General features: G+C 38.6%; 1 protein-coding gene across 3 annotated transcripts in view; it reads left to right on the forward strand.

The window, feature by feature from the left end:
• Positions 1 to 20,104, forward strand: part of STRN (striatin) — a 64,631-nt gene that overhangs the window by 25,119 nt on the left and 19,408 nt on the right. Inside the window, exons 6-12 of one of the 3 annotated variants that reach the window (XM_048484430.1) lie at positions 3,746 to 3,881; positions 4,492 to 4,627; positions 7,439 to 7,549; positions 10,834 to 10,920; positions 11,425 to 11,568; positions 13,605 to 13,741; positions 17,188 to 17,363. In XM_048484430.1, coding sequence (XP_048340387.1) covers positions 3,746 to 3,881; positions 4,492 to 4,627; positions 7,439 to 7,549; positions 10,834 to 10,920; positions 11,425 to 11,568; positions 13,605 to 13,741; positions 17,188 to 17,363 — 927 coding nt within the window. The remainder of the gene's footprint in view (positions 1 to 3,745; positions 3,882 to 4,491; positions 4,628 to 7,438; positions 7,550 to 10,833; positions 10,921 to 11,424; positions 11,569 to 13,604; positions 13,742 to 17,187; positions 17,364 to 20,104) is intronic. The other 2 variants (XM_048484440.1, XM_048484447.1) reach the window with 2 other exon arrangements.

Consider the following 20,104-nt stretch of genomic DNA (forward strand, 5'->3'; position numbering starts at 1 on the left):
TGTTTTGTTTTTTCCCCCAAACTTTGTAAGAAATACCAGGAATAAAGAAGCTATTAATGATGGGTGCTTTTGTTTTTTAAGAAGCACACGATGATATGTAGTCATTGGACCATAGTTATATCTGTGACTTGTCTGTTTTGTTAAGATGTGGTACTGTCTTGTAGAATGTGATAGGATTGTTAGTGCCCTCCAAAATACACAGCATAGTAATAAAGTACAACTATCCGAGGTAAAAATTCTAATGGTCCATTATAAATCAGAGTTTGTGGGGTGAAGAATTGTTCGTTTGAAGAATTCTGCATTTGTGGACACAACTTTTGTGAAATTCTTTTTCCCCATGCCCTGGGACAGCACTACTGATGAGAGTGAGCTGTTTTAAACTATCAGAATGGCTATAAATCAGCAAGTGCAAGAACACTGAAAGGAAACCATTTATCTTAAAAGAGCAAAGTGCTTACGATTCCCCATGGTGATTTAAAGATGGCATAATATTTCCTTAAGGAAGAGTTATTTGTTCTTCCCAAGATCTGTTTTACACAAGCCAATATATTTGCTAATATACAGATCCCAGTGAAAACTTTTGCAGTGGAGAGCATCATGTGGACTTAGGATGCATCCTGGAAGATTTCAAGCCCATGAATGGAAACGTTATTTTGATATTTTGCAAATATAATCCTATTCACACATGTTTTATAATGTTTAGTGAAAGAAATGTTCTTCAGATCAGCACACAGGTTTTACAAAAGATAAGTACCGCCATTCAGCATGAATGAACTCAGCAGGGGACACTAAAAATTAACCTTTTATTAACATCTAGACTTTCCAGTGCTTGCTGTGAATGTTATGTAAGGATGATCTTTAATATTAAATGTCATTGGCAGAAGGAAAATAAATGAAAACTGCCTCATCAGTGTGGTATAGCCTTGCTTAGTATACCAACTGTTTTTTAATTTAACCCCAGCTTCTTTATTTCAATGTTACTTTTCTCTTTGCAAATTGGAATAAATTCTTTGAGGCTGCATTGTTTGACATCTGGCATACCTTATGAATATTAAATTCTTTAATAATCAGATTTTCATTGGAGCAGGCCTGTGTTAAATACTGATGACATCATTGCTGTAATCTGTCTGTGTATGTCTTGATGAAGGCAATATGAAAAAGATGGTTTAGACAATAATTTTTTTGTGAAATAGGAAATTTTGTTAAATGACTTTTTAAATATCACATTTTGACATACTGTAACATTTATTTTAATCAAATAATAATTGAGACTGTTAACAAATTGGATTTCAAGTAATCCTTAAAGTTTATGATTCATGTGAATTGGTAAAATTATTCAAAAAGGCCTTAACAGTTGTAGAAACTTCATTTTAAAATCTGTTTTGATAACTCACTGTGGGTTTTTTTTAACTTGCATTTGAAATTAGGTTTACATCAATATTCTCTAGCAAACACTTAGGTTCAAAAAGTGATGGGGAGTGGGGAGTCCAGAAATCCCCTTTTGCCTTTCTCTTTTTTTTTTTGGTGCTATGTGTTTATTCTTGCAATCCCTTTTGGTTACTGTTTTGGTACCATTTTTTCATACCTGGTTTTTTTCCAGGGGGTATCCTGCCTATTTAGGGATCATGTCATGAAGATAATATCATATTGCCAATACAAAAGGAGAATAATTTGCCCTTTCCTTGCTTGACTTTGTGATACCATAATGTGGCCATCAGATTTGGGTGTATGATAATATCACAATTCAAAGTGAGGGCAGAACTCTTCGCCTCCACTCTGAATAGATGCCAGGAGGACAGCCAAACTGGGAACACTCTCCTTCTGTTAAAAGTCCCCCTCCTCAACGTAGTAGAATGATTTTCATGGGGATAGTGTCAGATCGCTCCTCCTCCTGTTTTGGCTTCACTTTATTGCAAATTAAAACAATTTGTGCTTTAAAAAGGAGCATAATGTAACCTGACTGGTTTTGTAATGAGTCATTTCAACATAAATTATTTGTCCCCATTCAATACAGTTGAGAAATGAACTAATGTACATGATAATGACTGTTACTTGTAAATTATGTATATTGGAGGAATTTCTTGGTCTTTATTAAGTGATTGCTATCTTCATGCCCTCTCTTCATGCATACTCAGCTTGTAAAGGACATTCATGATGGGTAACAGATTGGGTTGTCAGCTCTTGGCTTGGGAAATACTTGGAGATCTTGGGGATAGAGCCTGGGGACTGTGGGGTTGAGGAGGGACTGCAGTAGGGTATGATGCCATAAACTTCCAGAACGGCCATTTTCTCCAGGGGAACTGATCTTGGTCTTCTGGAGATCAACTGTAATAGCTGGAGATCTTCAAGTACAACCTGAATGTTGGCAAACCTAGTAGCAGACAAATTTCGAATGCAACTATTTCTTTGATCCTGATAAAAAAAACTGTATTTTTTTTCATTGTAAGTCACATTGAGAAACAGAATGGACTGAGACAGTGGGATTTAAAGGTCTAAAATTATAATAAACTCTGTGTAACATGTATAAGGTTGTTCTGTGTGATCTTTACCCCTCAGCATGAGGAAGCAAAGATCATGTGCATCAGGATTGTGTGTGTGTATGGTTTTGTGTGCAAAAATCTGTGTGTAAATGTTGTTCCTAATTCACCGATGGGGGTGGGGAGGCTTGCAAAATTGGAAGACAAAGGAATGGATCACAATCTTGTACCACATGAAAATCCTTTCACATATGTATGAACAGGACCGTAATGTAAGCCCTTTCAATAACATGGTGTTAGTTGGTTAAGGAAAATAGTATACTAATTGTACATGCATATATCTGGTTCTTTTAAACATCCTATTGCAATGTTCATCAGGAAAAAAAATTGCTTATTATCAGGAGTGGCAGTAAAATTTACAAGGTTCCATTGAGATTGCCCAGAATGACCCTGACTCAAAGGAGCGATGCCAGTAACCTCTCATAAATGGTTCTGCTTTCATTTTGTTTGCTTCCTCTTGTAGCAACAACTGGCTCATCTGCTTAGTTTTCAATATCCATTTCTGTACTGTAGAAAATAGTGTTGAGCATGCAATGTAGAAGTCATATGACTTGCTCAGTCTCTCTTTGCTGTGTGGGTTGATGTTCCCTGGTAATTTTTGATCAAACAGAAAGTTATTTGGGAGAAGTGTAAATTCTGTGCACACTGAAGACTGAAAGCACTGGAATGCAGGACCAGCAAAGTATTGTCTAGTGTTTATAAATCTTACTATGAATGTTGTACCTGTGTACTACTTTGTTTTCCTAATCCCAGACGTGAACTTCATTAGGTAAGTGATGATGTCCAGTAAAGTTCTGACCAGCATCTACATCATGGCTTAGTTTTGTCTCACCTGAGAAGATATTATGTATGGGAAAAGAAGAAAATCCATCTATTTCTATTTTTTAATTTCCAATTAATAATAATAATAATAATAATAATAATAATAATAATAATAATAATAATAATAATAATAATAATAATAATAATAATAATAATAATAATACATGACTGATTTTTGTAATCAGTTTGGTGAAAACTAAAGCACAGTGAATAGAAAAGGTAATGTGTCCCTTGGTTACTGTTTTTGCATCTCTGCATTGTGAATATGAAGTTTAATAATTGTGTTTTTGATTTATTTTACTTTGAATTATCCTGGACTTTGTAAAAATGAACAGAAGCAAGCAGAGTCAAAATAAATGGCGTTGCTGTTTTTATTTTTTATCTAGGAAACCGGATTTGACTGACTCTGCCTCACTGCTAGAGACTTTTAAATTCCTTGAAAATGCTGCTGCTGAATTCAGTGATGAAGATGATGATGATGATATTGATGGAAGAGAGAGCGCAATCATGGATACTTCAACGGTGGGCTGAGTCCTCTAATAAGTAATAGTGAAAAAACTGAAGGAATCCTTAATTTTTTGATATGACAAAATGTATATATGACTGTGTATGTGATATATGTATGTTTAGAAAAACATGAAAGGTATTTATTGTAGAGCTGTCATTTGCAAGCCACTCTAGCAAAATCTGGATTTTGTTCTATAACCTTAATTTAATAATATTTAGTAAGTTTATGGCATTGTAGTGTTCAAAACAGTAATAATTGAATCTTGCAGGTAGACCAGTGTTACCATCTTCCATATTGCAAATGGAAGTTGATACTGAGAGAAATTCGGTTGCCTAAAGCTACCTAGTAAGCCTGTAGTGAAAGTAAAATTTGAACTGGGAACCTCCCAGATTACATCTCATTCTCAGCCATTTCAGTGCTTAGACTATAGTTAAAGCTTAGACTATAGTTAAAGCGAGTTATAAACACAATACATCAATCAATATTTTCAGGGAGATTTAAACCAAGGAGTGATGCATACATCTTTCCAGTCTCCATTTTTCTTGCTTGCATTTTATGTGTGTGTTGTGTACTGTGTTAAAAATAACACAATATTTTTATCTTTTAATTTTTTGTTCCTCATAGATTGTCAGGAAAAGGGTGCTGTCTGATAGCAGTGAAGACAGAGATACCGAAGAAGCCTTGAAGGAGTTTGATTTCTTGGCTACCTCTGATGAAGGAGATGCAGAATCCAGAAGTTCAGGAGATGGTACTGACTGGGGTAAGGGAGCTCAAACACTCTCATTAAAAACTGTTGTCACTTCTACTGAGATTGTAATAGCCTTCAGAAAACACTTCTGTGGTTTGGCAGACAGAGAAATCTCCCAGGCCTTTTTTCTTTTGTATTAATTTTCTGTATGGAAGAAAGGCGTATTAGTTGAAGAGCATAGGCTTCTATAGGACAAAAGTTTGCTTTATTTTAGAATATTATAAAAGCATAATGTGAAAAGTGTTATTTAAAAAAAAACAATGAACAGTTGTAGCATTTTAACCATACAGTGTCGTAGCATCTGTATGGGACCTAGCCAGTACTAAAATGTTGTAGGTTATCCATCTTTTGTAACTTTGTACATGTTGGTTGTCAGAAAGGAAACAATTCAGTCATAGGTTTTCCAATTCTTTCATTGCACAACTGATGTTCTGAGACAGGCCAACATGCTTTTTGATATTCATAAAAGAGATTGGATTTGAGATGGACTATATGCTTTAATACTATCTTCTCATCTTCAAGTGAGGAAGTGAAACTTTGTGAGTGGTGAAGCAAATTAGAGACTGGTAGAACAGTCTGATCGATGGAATTTGCTAAAGTTCTGAAGCCAATCAACAGGATATATGTTGGGGTGCTCACTTTATTTTCCCCCTTCATCTGGACCAGTTTATAATCACTAGATATTTTAAGTTGGTCCTCAGTCTCCTCCAGAGGGGCCAATTGTAGAAGATTTAAAATTAAATTTAAATTGATCCTTTGTCTTTAATGCCTGTTTCTTAAGTGTCTGTCGTGCCTGTTTGCTGGAACTTATAGTCCTTTTACATGCGCATGTGTTTTACTGCATTCATTTAATGTTCCTCTGCAATAGTTTCCTAATGTATTTAGTGCTACCTGTTCCTTTGAAGCACTTCTTTTTAACCCCTTGCTTGTCTAGGTGACACTTTTTGTTTATTCTGCTTGGCCATTTTCCCTTGCAGCTTTCGTTGCAGTTCTGGTTGGCCTTTCTGTTTCATCCTGAGTTAGCATAAATTCTGCACCTATTCCCTCAAAGCCCCCTTTTTGAGAACTGGACTGTTCTTGTCCAAAGGGTGAGAGATTGTCATCAGTTCTCCCCTATCATTTCTGATTTCCATGTTGGACCTAAGGCTATTCTATAGAGCTCTCTAATCTTCCCCCTCAAGAGCCAGTTTTTGAGGAGTACAGGGGACCTGCAGCAGGAGGGGGCAGGTCAGGGAAGATATGTTCTGTAAGATTATTTCACTCTAACTCTGTATATTCCCCGATGATCACCATTTGCTCTACTGCTCTCTTGATCCTTTGGATTTGTCACCTCCATCTTGTTGAACATTTTATGGTGTCTTGCGTCTGCAGCTCCATTTATTTTTCTGTGGATCATTCATTTGGCACCATTCAGCTTGAGAACATGGTTTTGTGGTTCATGAACTCTTGACAGTCCAGTAATATGCTTCTTTACTATTGAGCCCCACTGAACTCAGGGGTGCTTACTCCTAGGTAAGTGTGCATGGGATTGTAGTGATGGAAGGAAGAAAATGTCTGATCTTGTGCGTATGGATTAATAGAGCAAAGCTTGGCTCATACAATAAATAGAGACTTCTTTAAAGAAACTGAGAGGCTAGGTTTTTAGAGAAGTTCCTTTTAAAAGAAGTCAGCCTTCGTACGGAGTTCTTCTACACCTGTAATATAACCAGAGATGAAAGGGAGCTATACTGAAACCTTTTTGCTTCTAAGGAAGCTCCATGATCTCCCAGGGTGTAGAGAGGGGGAGGGATGCCATTCTACAGGACTCTAGAAGAGGTGGTAGCAGTGCTTAGTAATCCGAATGTGAAACCCATCATCCAGGCATGGAGTGCCAACCCCTGCACCTTTCTATAGTGTGGTAAGCAGAACACACTCCCATTATCGTTATAATAGAGGCAATCATAGATAAGCAGACTGTAGACTATTAAAAATCTTCCTAAGGTGCACTTGGAAAATAGTTCTAAGAATATAATTTCCTGAGAGTCATAGGTCCCTTTTGTCAGGTACAAGTAGGTGGTACTGGGCTCACTCAAATTTTGTTCTGGATCTATAGTAAACAAGAGAAGCTCCCTTTGGATGTAGTGTTTGCATCCACACATTATGTGTGTAAAATGTATTTGTGGAATTGGATGTCACAGTAACCATTTGGATTTGTCAAATAGATAACATGTTAAAAGGTAGTATTTATTGGGACCAGTCATCTTTACACATAAGTAAACTGGAAATGCAGTTGTGGGCCCTACACTGTTTATAGCCAAAGCTTGTATTGTCATAATTTGAACTGTTTTCATTATGTCTTTCAATTCTTGGGCATCACAGTCAAAATGTACTTGTGCAAGAGAAATATCTGGAATTGCTGTTTCTGTTGCCTTCTGATACAGCAACAGACCCAGCTTCTTATTGAGGTTGTAGTCATTTTGAGCTCTCTTGCCCAATATAAAAGAAATCCAGTCAAAGCGAAGTGTCTGTTCAAATGCTTAAATGGCACAAAAGGAGGACTAAAATATAATAGACTTCAAATAATTCAAAATTAAATTAACCGAGGAAGAAATACTTTCTACTCAGACCTGAATTGCGGCAGTATTTATAACTGTTCAGAACTGCAGCTCTGCATAATTATTTTCTTAAAGATTCTGAACAAATGAGATAGAAAGGTAGTCTCAACTGCAGTACTCTTAAGTTGTTGGCATAAAAATGTGTGTGTCAGTTGCTGCTGCCTCTTTCAATTCCAAAACAAAATAAAATGACATAAAGAGGATGTTTCATTTGTTTTACTTTGTCTAGAAAAGGAAGACCAGTGTCTCATGCCTGAAGCCTGGAATGTGGACCAGGGAGTAATAACCAAACTGAAGGAACAATACAAAAAGGAGCGCAAGGGGAAAAAGGGGGTGAAGAGTAAGTGGAAAACATTGCACCTTAAGACCATAAATCCTGCCTCTCTCACTTCGCCAATATTATCTGTCTTTCAATGTTTTCCTCAAACTACTTACTCTTTTACTTTGCTGCTCCTGACTGCTTTCCTGTTGTTCACCAATTTTAAAGGGGTGGAAATTAATAATATTCAAAATACATAGTGGATTAGCTGAAGGGGCACTGCTTTTATCCAGTTGGATAAAGTGGGAGGAAAAAAATTTATTACAGCAGTTAACAGACATATTTGGAAATCCAGGAAAAAATACACTTCTTGCTAAAGTATGTCCAAACCAGCTGAAGGTTTTGCTTGAGCTATAAGACGATTCCCCCTAAACAAAGTAAGTAGGGTTACATGATGTCACAAACTTTGTAAATTCTGCTGGAGATATCTGATGACCCTTCTCTTTCTTCTTCTTCTTCTTCTTCTTCTTCTTCTTCTTCTTCTTCTTCTTCTTCTTCTTCTTCTTCTTCTTCTTCTTCTTCTTCTTCTTCTTCTTCTTCTCTCTCTCTCTCTCTCTCTCTCTCTCTCTCTCTCTCTCTCTCTCTCTTTGGGGCTCATAGGAAAAGTTGGAAACATGTACAGCTCTCTGTGCACACATAGTAGTGTGTTTTAAGCAAAAAGCAAGCCCGTAATTTTGGGGGAAGTAAGCATGTGTGTACTGATAACCTATAAAAAAAATAGCCCCATGAAGAAAATAAACCAGTGTATAAAAACGGTGAAAAATGATCTTTGGTCTGGACATATTTTTAACCAGTAGTGGAAGTTGATAAATTAATTTCTACCCCTGAGTGTATTTAATGTTTGATACATGCAAACCATGCTGTCCTCATAATTTGAATGCAGGGCTCGAAATGGAAAATTAATCCTATCAGGCCTACTAGTAAAATCAGTCCGCTCATCTCAATCAACAGTTTATTATATGAAGTTCAATTTTGATGCCAGGGAAACACCTGGCTCAGTATTTGAAGCTTACTTTCTAGCCCTGTGTCTCATACCTTTTTTCTGTGTTACATCTCTTAAAATATAAATTTATTATTTGAAAGCTGTTCTCTTAAATATGTAATGCAAGCTATTTTGGTATTTAATATGGAAATTTCAGGTGCTATCATTCAAACACAGTAACAGTATTGTGAGAATATTTGTAGGTGTTCCTTGATCAAGAGACATAAACAAAAGAGAAATAATTGACATTTGTGAAGGGATTTGCTTAATTTTTAAGAACTATCACTATGTGTTTGCTAAGCTGATAACCAATGTAAGCTCCCCCCTATGAAGATAGGGTATACAATTATCTTTTAACATATTTCAGAGGCTATATCTATAACAAGTTATACTGTAGTGTAAATTTATAAAGCTTATAGTATTGCTTAATTGAACCTCATTCTGCAATTGGATCACTATCCATGTGGAACAATGAAAAAAATATATTGTCATGAATATTGAAAGGTACTCAATAGAAGAAGCCATTATAGACAGTGGAATTTATTTCTCAGCCATTATTTCCTTAACAATCTGTTAAAACATGATCTTCACATTATCTAGCAGTATTGAGAACAGTATCTCCTATGGTCCTTTGGACAGGAGATCTAAAAAGTCCCTTCCTCCACCCCCTAGCAATCATAACGTAATCTTCAGAAGAAGGGTAACTACTTTTCATTCTTCCAGAATGCTTCACCCAGTTTCCCTTCAGAACAATAATTGGGGTATAGCCCATTTTTCTGGAACTGCACTTGGGACCTGCAGTTGTCCGCAGGTCCTTGCTCCAGTTTTTAAAATGCTGCAGCTTCTGCCTGTTTGCCAGATCAGCTGTAGCCTAGTCTGTCTTATAGGCTCCACTGCATATTGCTTGAAGATACTTACTGTTGGTCCCAGCCTAGTCTCACCAGCTTTGGAAAGGATATTAAAAGGACTGGTTTGAGCCCACGAGAAAGTACATTCATCCTTGTTTCTTCAGCTGCTGTTAACAGTAGTGATAAAAAAAAATCATTTATTTAATTCCTGCTTGTCCACTTTGGACAATGATGACAGCTCACCCTTCTTGCACATATCCCTCAACATGGCTTCTCAAGTTTGGGGCTTCACTTTATAACTTGCAACGAATATGAATGTATGAATGTATACAGCAAGTGGCACAGGCAGCAGCAATTTGTGGCACTTTGGACTGGAATGTAAGAGTCCTGGAGCATACAGTGGGACTGCACAACTTGGAGCCCTGCCACACTAAACAACACTCACTCATCGTACACTGTGTAGCTCATCAGAGTTCAATTATAAACCTGACTCCCCTCCTTGACAAGCACTGCAAAATGGGGATGTGTCACTTCAGACAGGTTGCAATATTTAAATGGTGGACTGTATTAGTTTTGCACAGCTAGTTACTCACCAAGGAGAAGACATGGTTCTGTAGGAACACTGTAATGCTAATTAAGGTAGGACACTTAACAAACGATTGGCTGCTACAGCACAGAAAACAACTTGCCTCTATTACAGAATTAGAACATTAACTTTTTTGGGTCTAAGGCAAAGAACTTTGGAGCTGTGAGCCTCAGTTCTTTGATCACCTGTTGGCCACTGTTTTCTGAATTAGTAGATTGCTTTTTTACAATCTTAGCACAGCTTTTTGGACTAGAGACCTAAATATTTCAATAAGAGCAGTTGATTAGAATTTGTTCTCCCTCTCCACTTCACCAAGCACTGTTTTGTGAACAGTTACTATTGGTCCTATGAATACTAACAGTCAAGTAAATTTTTACCCTTATTGGCATCCTTCATATGTTCAGAACAGGTACTTTTTGAAGAGATATTAATTCCATGTAATCTAGAGGAATTTAAAACTGATGAGTTCGCTTTACTAGATGAGGTTAAGAATGGAACTCCAGAGTGGAAACCTGAATGTTGTGCTATAAAGCCACTATACTTTGAGTCTAATCAGTGATGAATGCACATGCCTATACAATTTTATGTGTTTTTTCAGGCAGTGATACAGTCTTGCAAATTCCTGCGTAGCTTACTTGAAACAATATTAATTAATTAATATTGATTAATGTGATTTAGAATTGTCGTTTTGGCAGGGTTTGGGTAAAACAGTTTTTCTGACTTGAGGAAATTTCTGTGATTTTGCAAGGCTGTAGTGAAAAGTAAAGTGTGTGAAGTACAGCCATATTAGAATACACTTTAGAAATAGCTGTGTTATTTACTAGACTAGGACAAACAGTTATGGACTGTGGGTAAGACATTTTCCCATTCTTAATTAAACTTACAACAGGAAAAACTACCGAAGATATGTTTCAGCCTCAGTCCTATATAAAACAATCAAAACAGGGATGTGGGAAAATGATGGAGCAAAATGCGGGTAAGTGTTGAGAAGGGCATGGGTCTTCACCACATGTAGCTTCAGGAAGAACAAAACAGTGACTCTTGCTTGATTTGTTTTGCTTTTGGTTTTGTTCTAAAGTAATTGTCATGTTCTTTAGACTGTGGCACAACCAAGCTAAAACAATCACACAAATGATTAATTTTGTGAAAGTTTCAAAACTTATGCACAAAAATGTAATGCATTTGCAATTTTTGGAAAAGTAAAAAAACCCATTTTTTAAATTGTTTGCTGTCCATTGGGTGTATTTTACGTTGTCATGCAAGTCCATGAAATGTGCGTGCAGAATTTAAGTTGCATCCATCACTTCCTTTTTCAAACATCTTACTGCTGGTCACAAGGGCCCATTCATTTTATTTGAGATTTCACGTGTTTGCTAAAGATAGCATCCATTGATAGTTGTCAGAATAATGTGTGTAATAACAGATAGCTTTACCATTAATAAAGTTTACATAAACCTTTGCTCGTTTTTGTTTTGGCCAGGGCCCAACAGGTCAAAACTGCAAGATATGCTTGCTAATTTGAGAGATGTTGATGATCTGCCCTCATTACAACCATCAGTTGTACCACCCACTAGACCAAGTACTTCACGACTTATTGAACATGAGATCAACAGAACAGATGAAGGTAAGTACTAGATGTGCAGGAAGAAAGATTAGGCCTCAGCTGTTTAAAAGAAAAAAAATGGGAATCCCAGCATGGTGAAGTGATTAAGAGTGGTGGACTAATCTGGAGAACCAGTTTCCCTGCTCCTCTGGATGAAGCCCTCTGGGTGACCTTGGGCTAGTCACAGTTCTCTTAGAACTCTCAGCCCCATCTATTTCACAAGGTGTCTGCTGTGGGGATAGGAAAGGAAGGCATTTGTTAGCTTACAAAGTAAGTGGAGACACCTTACAGTTGAGAAAAACTGTATAAATCCAAACTCTTCCTCTTCTTCCTAGAATAATTTACCCTTTTGCCTTAAGAGGCAGTTTGTATTTGACGTTGATTCCCATACAAGCTCCTCAGGAGTGTTCCAGGTCATTGGGCCATTAATATGCAGTGCAAGGCAACACTCTTGTAAATCAGCATCCCCACATCCCCCCACCCCCCCCAACATGGCTTTGGTGATCATAATGGCTTTCAGTACAACCTCACATATGTGCCCCACATAAATCATGCCTCTACTTGAGCAGTTCCTGGTAGTATCCTTCCAGGCTGCACAGATGATTCCATGGGGTTAATTATGAACTGGTGCTGGCATTCCCTGGTTTATGTCCTGTATGTCTAAATATATTTTTAATATTTTAATATGTATGTCTAAATATATAAAATATCCTGCTCCTTTGTATTTATCTGATGAAAGCAGCTGTGTGCTGAAGAGTTGATATAAGAAGCACTGAACACAAATTCAATAACCCACATATTTAAAGATGGTTTTTGAAAGACAAAAAGTTACTTAGCAACACTTTGGATTTGCTTTCTTTCTTCCTTCATTGGAACACTTTCTTCCATTCCATAGTTGTTTAACTGAACTGCTAGATGATAGCTTTTCTACTGTATCGCTGTGTTAACTGGACTTTCAGATGGGTCCATCACATTATTTTGATGTTCACAACATTTAATAAATGAGTTATATCTAATGAGCTACAAGCAGAGCTCTGTTCACAACAGAAATTTCTCCCATTTCAACCCACTGTACCCACTCCCAAATGCTTTCTCTGGGTTTCAGGGGACCCCCCCCCCCCTTGAATGGCATGAGATGTGTGTGAGGGTCTGCGAGGGGAGGAGAGAATCAGTTAGAATTGCCAATTCCTCTCCATTTGGTGAAGCGACCTCCTACCTGCGGAAAACAAAGATTGGATACAGTCCAGTGTCTTTATTTTTGAGTGGAACTTGCTATTGTATATCTGGATTACGTATTAACATGGATGTTTGATGTGTTTAAATGGGAATGAGAGGCCATTTAACTTTTTCACTTGGGTTATTTCCCACCAAAATTGCTGTTCTCAAAATTGTACGAGCAAGCAGTGTGAAAAGAAAGAATTAAATTTATTTCTTTTTAATCAAAGGTATAAAGGGAGAGGGAATTTAAGAATATCCCCATTTAAAAAATCTTTCTCCTTCCCTCTGGCAAAGCTATTTGTTCATAGAGCTTTCTCTGTTGCAGGGAGGGCGGAATTCTGTTCACTTTTCTTTTTTGCTGCAGCCTGAAATTCCAGATATCATTGCTTCCCAGTTTTACCTCTAATCCTCAGTAGACGTTTTACAGTGGGTGTAGGTATATTCTGAGGGAATAAAACAGCAGGGAAGAAATTGCTTCCACAGTTGTCCCCTATTTGGTTCAACCTGTTATGTTTTGAACTCTGTTAACACAAGAATGTCTGTTTTTGCTTTTTGTGTGTGACCCTTATTTTTCAAGATCTTTTCCCCTAGAATGTAATAGCCCTAAAATTTTCTACTCTAATATTTGGACAGTTAGTTCTACACTGTTGCCTCTTTTGTATCCAATTGTGTTGAAGGTTTCTAAGCATATGTATTTTAAAAGTCTATTTTTGACAAGTATCTGTTCTTGTATTCATAAATCTTTTGTGGTTACTAAACTTAACTTCCCAGAAATGTTATGCAACCAACAATCTACTACATAGCTTTGGGGACTGGAGTATTTATATTTTCTCTTTCAGTGGAAGCTTTAACATTCCCTCCTTCATCTGGAAAATCTTTCATTATGGGAGCAGATGAGGCTCTTGAAAGTGAACTTGGTCTTGGAGAATTGGCAGGTCTTACAGTAGCTAATGAGGCAGATTCACTGACATACGATGTAAGTTTTTGTTCACTGTGTGCTCTTCTCTTCTCGGTTTTTAAGAATTGTATGTCTTGTCATCAAAAACTAGTGAGAAGCAATGTTATCAAATTGTTTATAGATGCTGCTTATACAAGATATGTCTTCCATGCTTTGATGTCCGTTCCCCTCTTCACTTGGTGAGAGGGCAGAATTGTACACAGTCTTTCTATACATGCAGTATGGTTAAGGGGTTCAGTCTGTTGCAATAAATAGGAAAGGTAGAAGAACCTTAGAGTCACCATAAGGTATCAGGGAAGTCATTTTCTCTTGACTTCAGTCCCTTGTCCATACATATGAAAAGTCCTGAGAGATCAGATCCACATGGTCCAGCATTCTGCACTTTTCCTTATGGGATTTTCCCTATCTCTAGGCAACTTTTCAATGATTGGACTGTCACCATCTCTTCTCCCTCCACTCCCCCCGCCCCCAGTCCAGAGAAGGCTGATATACTGACACAGTGTTGAAATGATAGTTTAAGAAGATTCTCTCAATCTCAATTCATTTTCATAAAATAGTAAGCCCTTTGTACAGATATATTCCTTGGCTCTTATACCTCTGCAAAGGAAGAGTCTAGATATTTACATTTTTTAAAATAAAAACTGGGAATTCAGAGAACCTGTTTGAATTATTAATATAACAATATACTTCTATGTCAGTTTTTGGGGGCCATTTAAAAAAATAAGGGGAGTGCTAAAATAGCACCAGTGATGGCTATATCCTTCTTTGAAAATCCTCATTATTGAAGGCATGTTCAGAAGAAAATAAACTGACTTCACAACTGTGGAAATGCATAGGGAAAGCTGACATTCTCAAGAACTGTGCCCAAGCCAATTCTAATGTGTGTGAATTGACTGCTAAGAACATCAGGAATGATATGAGTATGCAGAAAAGGTCTCCACTTCCTGTGGTTGACCAAATGGTTCAGAAAGCCCACAGAGGACACCAGAGTTTCTTTGTACTGGTGGCATTCAGAGGCAACATGCTTCCAGAAATGAAGATCCCAGATACTGATGTATCTAGCCACCAAGAATTTTTCTAAGCCACCTTTTAAAGTCATTTGAGGGGTGGCCCTTACTTCATCTAAGGCAACCAGTTCCACATGGTAATTATGCATTGTGTGAAGCAGTATGCTTGTTGGGAATAATTGTGATCTGATGACAAGATTGTCAAGAAGGCAAGAACAAAGGCTGTGGATCATCTAAGACATCCTTATGTTCTTTGTCTTCATGTCTTTTTGAACTTTGTTGTTTCTCCTTCACCTGGCTGTGAAAGGAGAAGTTAATAGAAAATACACTTAGGTACGCATTCTGCTAAGAAGAATAAATTACTTTATAAGAGTATTCTTGCATTCATACCAGTGGCATACCTAGGCAAACTGGAGCCCTGGGCAGAACCTGAGTTTGATGCCCCCCCATGGGCAGCCACCCTCCCCCACCATGACCAAACAAGGATTTTTTCCACCAGGTCGTTCCAAAGTCACCATCACATTATAGAACATCCCCCAACTCACAAATCTGAACACAGCAGAAATATTTTTGAAAACATTTTCAAAATGCTTTCAACATGTTTTATTGCTGCTATGAAAACATTTCGATTTAGGAAATGTATCTCAGTCCCCTCAATCTGGGGTGGGAAATAGCATCACTTTTCATCGTTATTTAAACTGGGGACTCCCAGATTCTCCCTTTAAGGTGGATTTTAAAAGGAGAATCTGAGGGTCCCTGTAGATTAAACCAAGTGATGCTGGAATCCACACCCCTAAACAGCATAATTCTTCAATGGTGATTTTAAAACCTTAGGGGAGCCCAGATTCTCCTTTTAGAATCCACCTTAAAGGGAGAGATTGGGGTCCGAAGCTTAAAACAACATTGGAAAAGTGATGCTGTTTTGGGGTGGATTATCTCCCCACCCCCTGAAAACAGTATATCACCTCTCAATGTTATTTAAACTGGGGACCTCAGATTCTCCTTTTAAATCCATGCCGAAGGGGGTGGATTTAATAATAATAATAATAACCTTTATTAGGCATTGAGAGAATAAAAGAAAGAAAGAAAACACGCATTGGCAGGAAGGGGGTGGATTTAAAAGGAAAATCTGGGGAAATGCCTACTGTCAGGGGTGCCTGCTGTCAGGGGTGCAATTATTAAGATAGCAGCACCAAAATTTCAGAGTATCTTCGTGAGACCCTACTGATGATACCACCCAGGTTCGGTGAAGTTTGGTTCAGGGAGTCCAAAGTTATGGACCCTCAAAGGTGTACCCCCCATCTCCTATTAGCTCCCATTGGAAACAATGGGGGATGGGGGTACTCCCTTTGGGAGTACTCCCTGAACCAAACCTCACCAAACCTGGGTAATATCATCAGGACAGTCTCCTGAAAATTCCCTGGAATTTTGGTGCTGCTAGCCTACAAACTGCACCCTCTGCAGGCCAAAACGGAAAAACACTGAAAATCCCACAAACGAACCTGCAGTTTTTGCGCCCCCCCCCCCACAAGGCGGCGCCCAGGGCAACTGCCCACTTGCCCAATGGGAGGAACGCCTCTGATTCATACCATTTCTTTCTTATAAATACTGTCTCCATAAATTCTTAAGTGGTTCCGTGTGCTGTGCTGGTTGGTCCCTGCACTATTGGACACCGCCTTATTAGATGTGGCATGCTGTTGAGTGCATGTAGAATAACACTTGATGCAGTTATTTTAATTATGCAAAATTTATTAGTCTGAAATGAGCTGTAGATGTTTTTGTAATACTGGATCAGTCTAATGACTGATCATTGCTCGCCGTCGCGAGGGGATTTATAGCTGGATACTAACTGTGTAAATAGCTGAAGCCTTTTGACAGGAACCACGGCGGAGATTGTTTACAGAAGAGAAAAGAATCCAACAACCATATAGATATTTAAGGAAACCACCTTCTGTGCAAATGGAATAAAGGGAAGGTGGGAAGAGGGGGGAGCACAAATAAGCATCCTTGAAAGGATGTGGGTGATAAGAAGATTGCAGTGCTGACAACTGGCATTTTCAGAAACTAGCATATGTAGGCAATGTTGCAGAAAGAGTAAGGGCAAGTTTAAGCCTTCAGAGCCAAGGGAACTTTTATTAGAGACTGAAGCCAATGGAAAGAATAAGTTAGAAGCCATATCTGGGACCTGCAAACTATTCCATGGTTATATGTTGTGTTGAATTCACATCTCATGCTGTTGTGTAGACTTCACTATTACAGAGAAGGAGTCTGGGGTGTACAACTGGTACTTGTGTTGCTGTAATGGAAAAAGAAATAACATCCAGCTGTGGGGGGTATTTCATCTCCATTGTACCTTCTTCCCACAGACAGTCCTACTGTAGTTTATATAAAGGTTTTGATTGATATTTTCCCCCTACTCTTCCCAAAGGTTATAGGTTTTTGCTTTTGTTAAAACAGATCGCAAATAATAAAGATGCATTGAGGAAGACTTGGAACCCCAAGTTTACCTTAAGAAGCCATTTTGATGGAGTAAGAGGTCTAGCTTTCCATCCTATTGAACCAGTGTTAATTACAGCATCAGAGGACCACACATTAAAAATGTGGAATCTACAAAAAACTTCTCCAGCAAAAAAGTAAGGTCATTTTTGGTACATTGAAGTGAAACCTGTAGGCTGTTTATTTCATAACAAGAAACAGATGTGATTAATCTCCTACTGGAGAAATGTTGTTGTTCTCTATGGCGTCTGTATCAAACTAACAGGAAGTTGAACTGTGCAGATATTCAAAGCTAAGCTAAAAGGGATTTTTGGCACTTGCAGCACCACTAGGAGATGACTGTGCTTGTGCATTTCCTCTAGTGGGTGGGGCAACACTTTCCCTCTCAGTTCTTCGACTGGTACAATGAAGACATTGTAAAGAATTTTTTCTTTGGAGAATGTGAGTGAGGCAGCTACCTTTTAAAATATGTGTATATACATATGTATATATATATTATTTATAAAAAGGTTTATTGTAAAGGAAGAAGAAAGTATATATACCCACACTTATATATGCATACATACAGTGGTGGGATTCAAAAATTTTAACAACAGGTTCCGATGGTGGTGGGGCCAACGGGACCAGGAGGGGAGTGACACGGTGGGGGCGTGGCCTGGGCGTTCTGGGGGCGGGGCATTCCAGAGCAGGGTGGGCAGTGCTGCGGCAGGGGCGCAGGGTCTGCGCGCCCCAGGTGCAGTTCCCCCCTCACTCCGCCTCTGGATTTTTTTCTGTACCTCCCCTCCAGTACTGTTGTTGGTACTTTCACCAGTTTTCCAAGCTTCAAAAGTGCCCTCCCTCATGAGGCAGAACTTAGCCTCTACAAAACTGAAAGTAGAAGGTCATATTTTCTTTTAACAGAGATGTATCTAGGGCAGGGGTAGGGAACCTGCGGCTCTCCAGATGTTCAGGAACTACAAATTCCCATCAGCCCCCCTACCAGCAGCATGGTCACCAATTGGCCATGCTGACAGAGGCTGATAGGGAATTGTAGTTCTCTGAACATCCTGGAGAGTCAAGCAGGTTCCCAATTCCTCGATCTAGGAAAATGGAGCCCGGGGACAAAAATTCTGAGTTTTGGCGTCCCTCACCCACCCATTAATCGGTGGCTGCCCTCTCCCACCATGACAAAACAATGATTTTTTTTGCCCCAGGTCATATCAAAGTCACAATCACATTATAGAACATGCCCCAACTCACAAATCTGAACACAGCAATGGGGCCGTGCCACAATAACAGAAGAAATAAAATTTGTTGACAACATTTTTCAAAATGCTTTCAAAATGTTTTATTGCACTGCCATTGAATAATGCGTTTTATGGAATTATATCCAACACCCCCCAATTGCCTCCCCCAACATTGGAAACACAGCCCAGAGCACAGGGAGGGAGGGAGGACAGGGGACAAATCTCTCAAGTCATGTTTTTCACATAGTAGTTGCACACATTGAATTTCCTAATACTGACAATGCTCTTAGTCTTAACTTTCTCCAGTCCCAGGCTCTGAACTTCCTTTTCCTAGTTCTACCTTAACTCTGCCCATCAACTGATACTCTTCAAGGCATACCTCATCGCCACACATTACTGCGTGAAAACACGATTCTTTGTGGTCCGTCATGCTGATTCCGACTATCAGGGCTAATTCCTTGTTTGGTGGCATACAATCAAGGGAACAAAGCAGAAACATTTAAACGCCGAAGATAGCCAAAACTTACTAAATTTTTTTCAAAGAGCTTTATAGCGGTGATATACAGTGTGGAAAGCTTTAAGTTGGGATCTGGGATACCCAAAGTAGCTTTACCAGGTATTCTCCCCTTCTGACAGTGCTCTGAGGTCCAGTTTCCATATCAGAAGTGGGGAATTCACACTTTGGGTCTCCCCAGATCCTAACCGCACTTCACTCATATCGTAGCTTTCCTTGGTAGTAATGCCCTCGCGAATTCCAGCTCATACTTTATTTAATGCATTTATTTGCGAGCAATACAGTTTACATGCCACCCTTCGATACCAGGCTCCGGGAAGTTTCAGTGTATAATAAACAATAAAATCATCACATTAAATACTATTTAAAAACACAGATGAACTAAAAACATCCATCACTTAAATTCATTAAAAGTCTAAACTTAATACATTTTGGTCTTATCACTGTAACAAGAATAATTCCTTCTCAACTATGGCCGTCAAAGGTGGACCCTGTTTTTTAATACAAAGGTAATGCAGCCTGCATTTGGCTGCTCCTTGTGCTATAATATTCAAGTGTGCAGGAATGCTGGGTACAGGTCTGTTACAAGCCCACCCCAGCAAAACATTTCCCAAACTGTACCTCGTAACAGCAACGGGTAACAGAGGATGGTAACAGGAGAAAAATAAATCTCTTCTACAACACATAGTTCTCTGCTCTTCTATTTAAGATGGGGACTCTTGTACCGAAGCCTTAGGGAAAATAGACTCTGTTATGGTCATGCTAGGGAAGAACATATTGTTTATATAGATGTCTTTCTATTGTGCACAAATAGCAAAGCTCAAGTTCACTGGCAGTCATTTGCAAAGCAACTTCAGCTAAATTGTCGAAGACCCCTTTCATGGCCCGATTCAACTGGTTGCTGTAGGGTTTTCTGAACTGTGTGACTGTGGTCCTGATAGATCCTGTTCCTAAAGTTTTGGCGTGCATCTACAGCTGGCATCTTCGAGACGTATCCCATAGAGAAGTGTGTTGCCAGATAACACCTCCTGAAGATGCCAGGCTGCAGATGCAGGTGAAAGCGTTTAGAACAAGATCTACCAGACTCACGGCCAAACAGCCTGGAAAACCACAACAACCAATCTATTTATAATTCCAT

The sequence above is a fragment of the Sphaerodactylus townsendi genome, linkage group LG01, assembly GCF_021028975.2.
Source record: "Sphaerodactylus townsendi isolate TG3544 linkage group LG01, MPM_Stown_v2.3, whole genome shotgun sequence".
Taxonomy (NCBI): domain Eukaryota; kingdom Metazoa; phylum Chordata; class Lepidosauria; order Squamata; family Sphaerodactylidae; genus Sphaerodactylus; species Sphaerodactylus townsendi.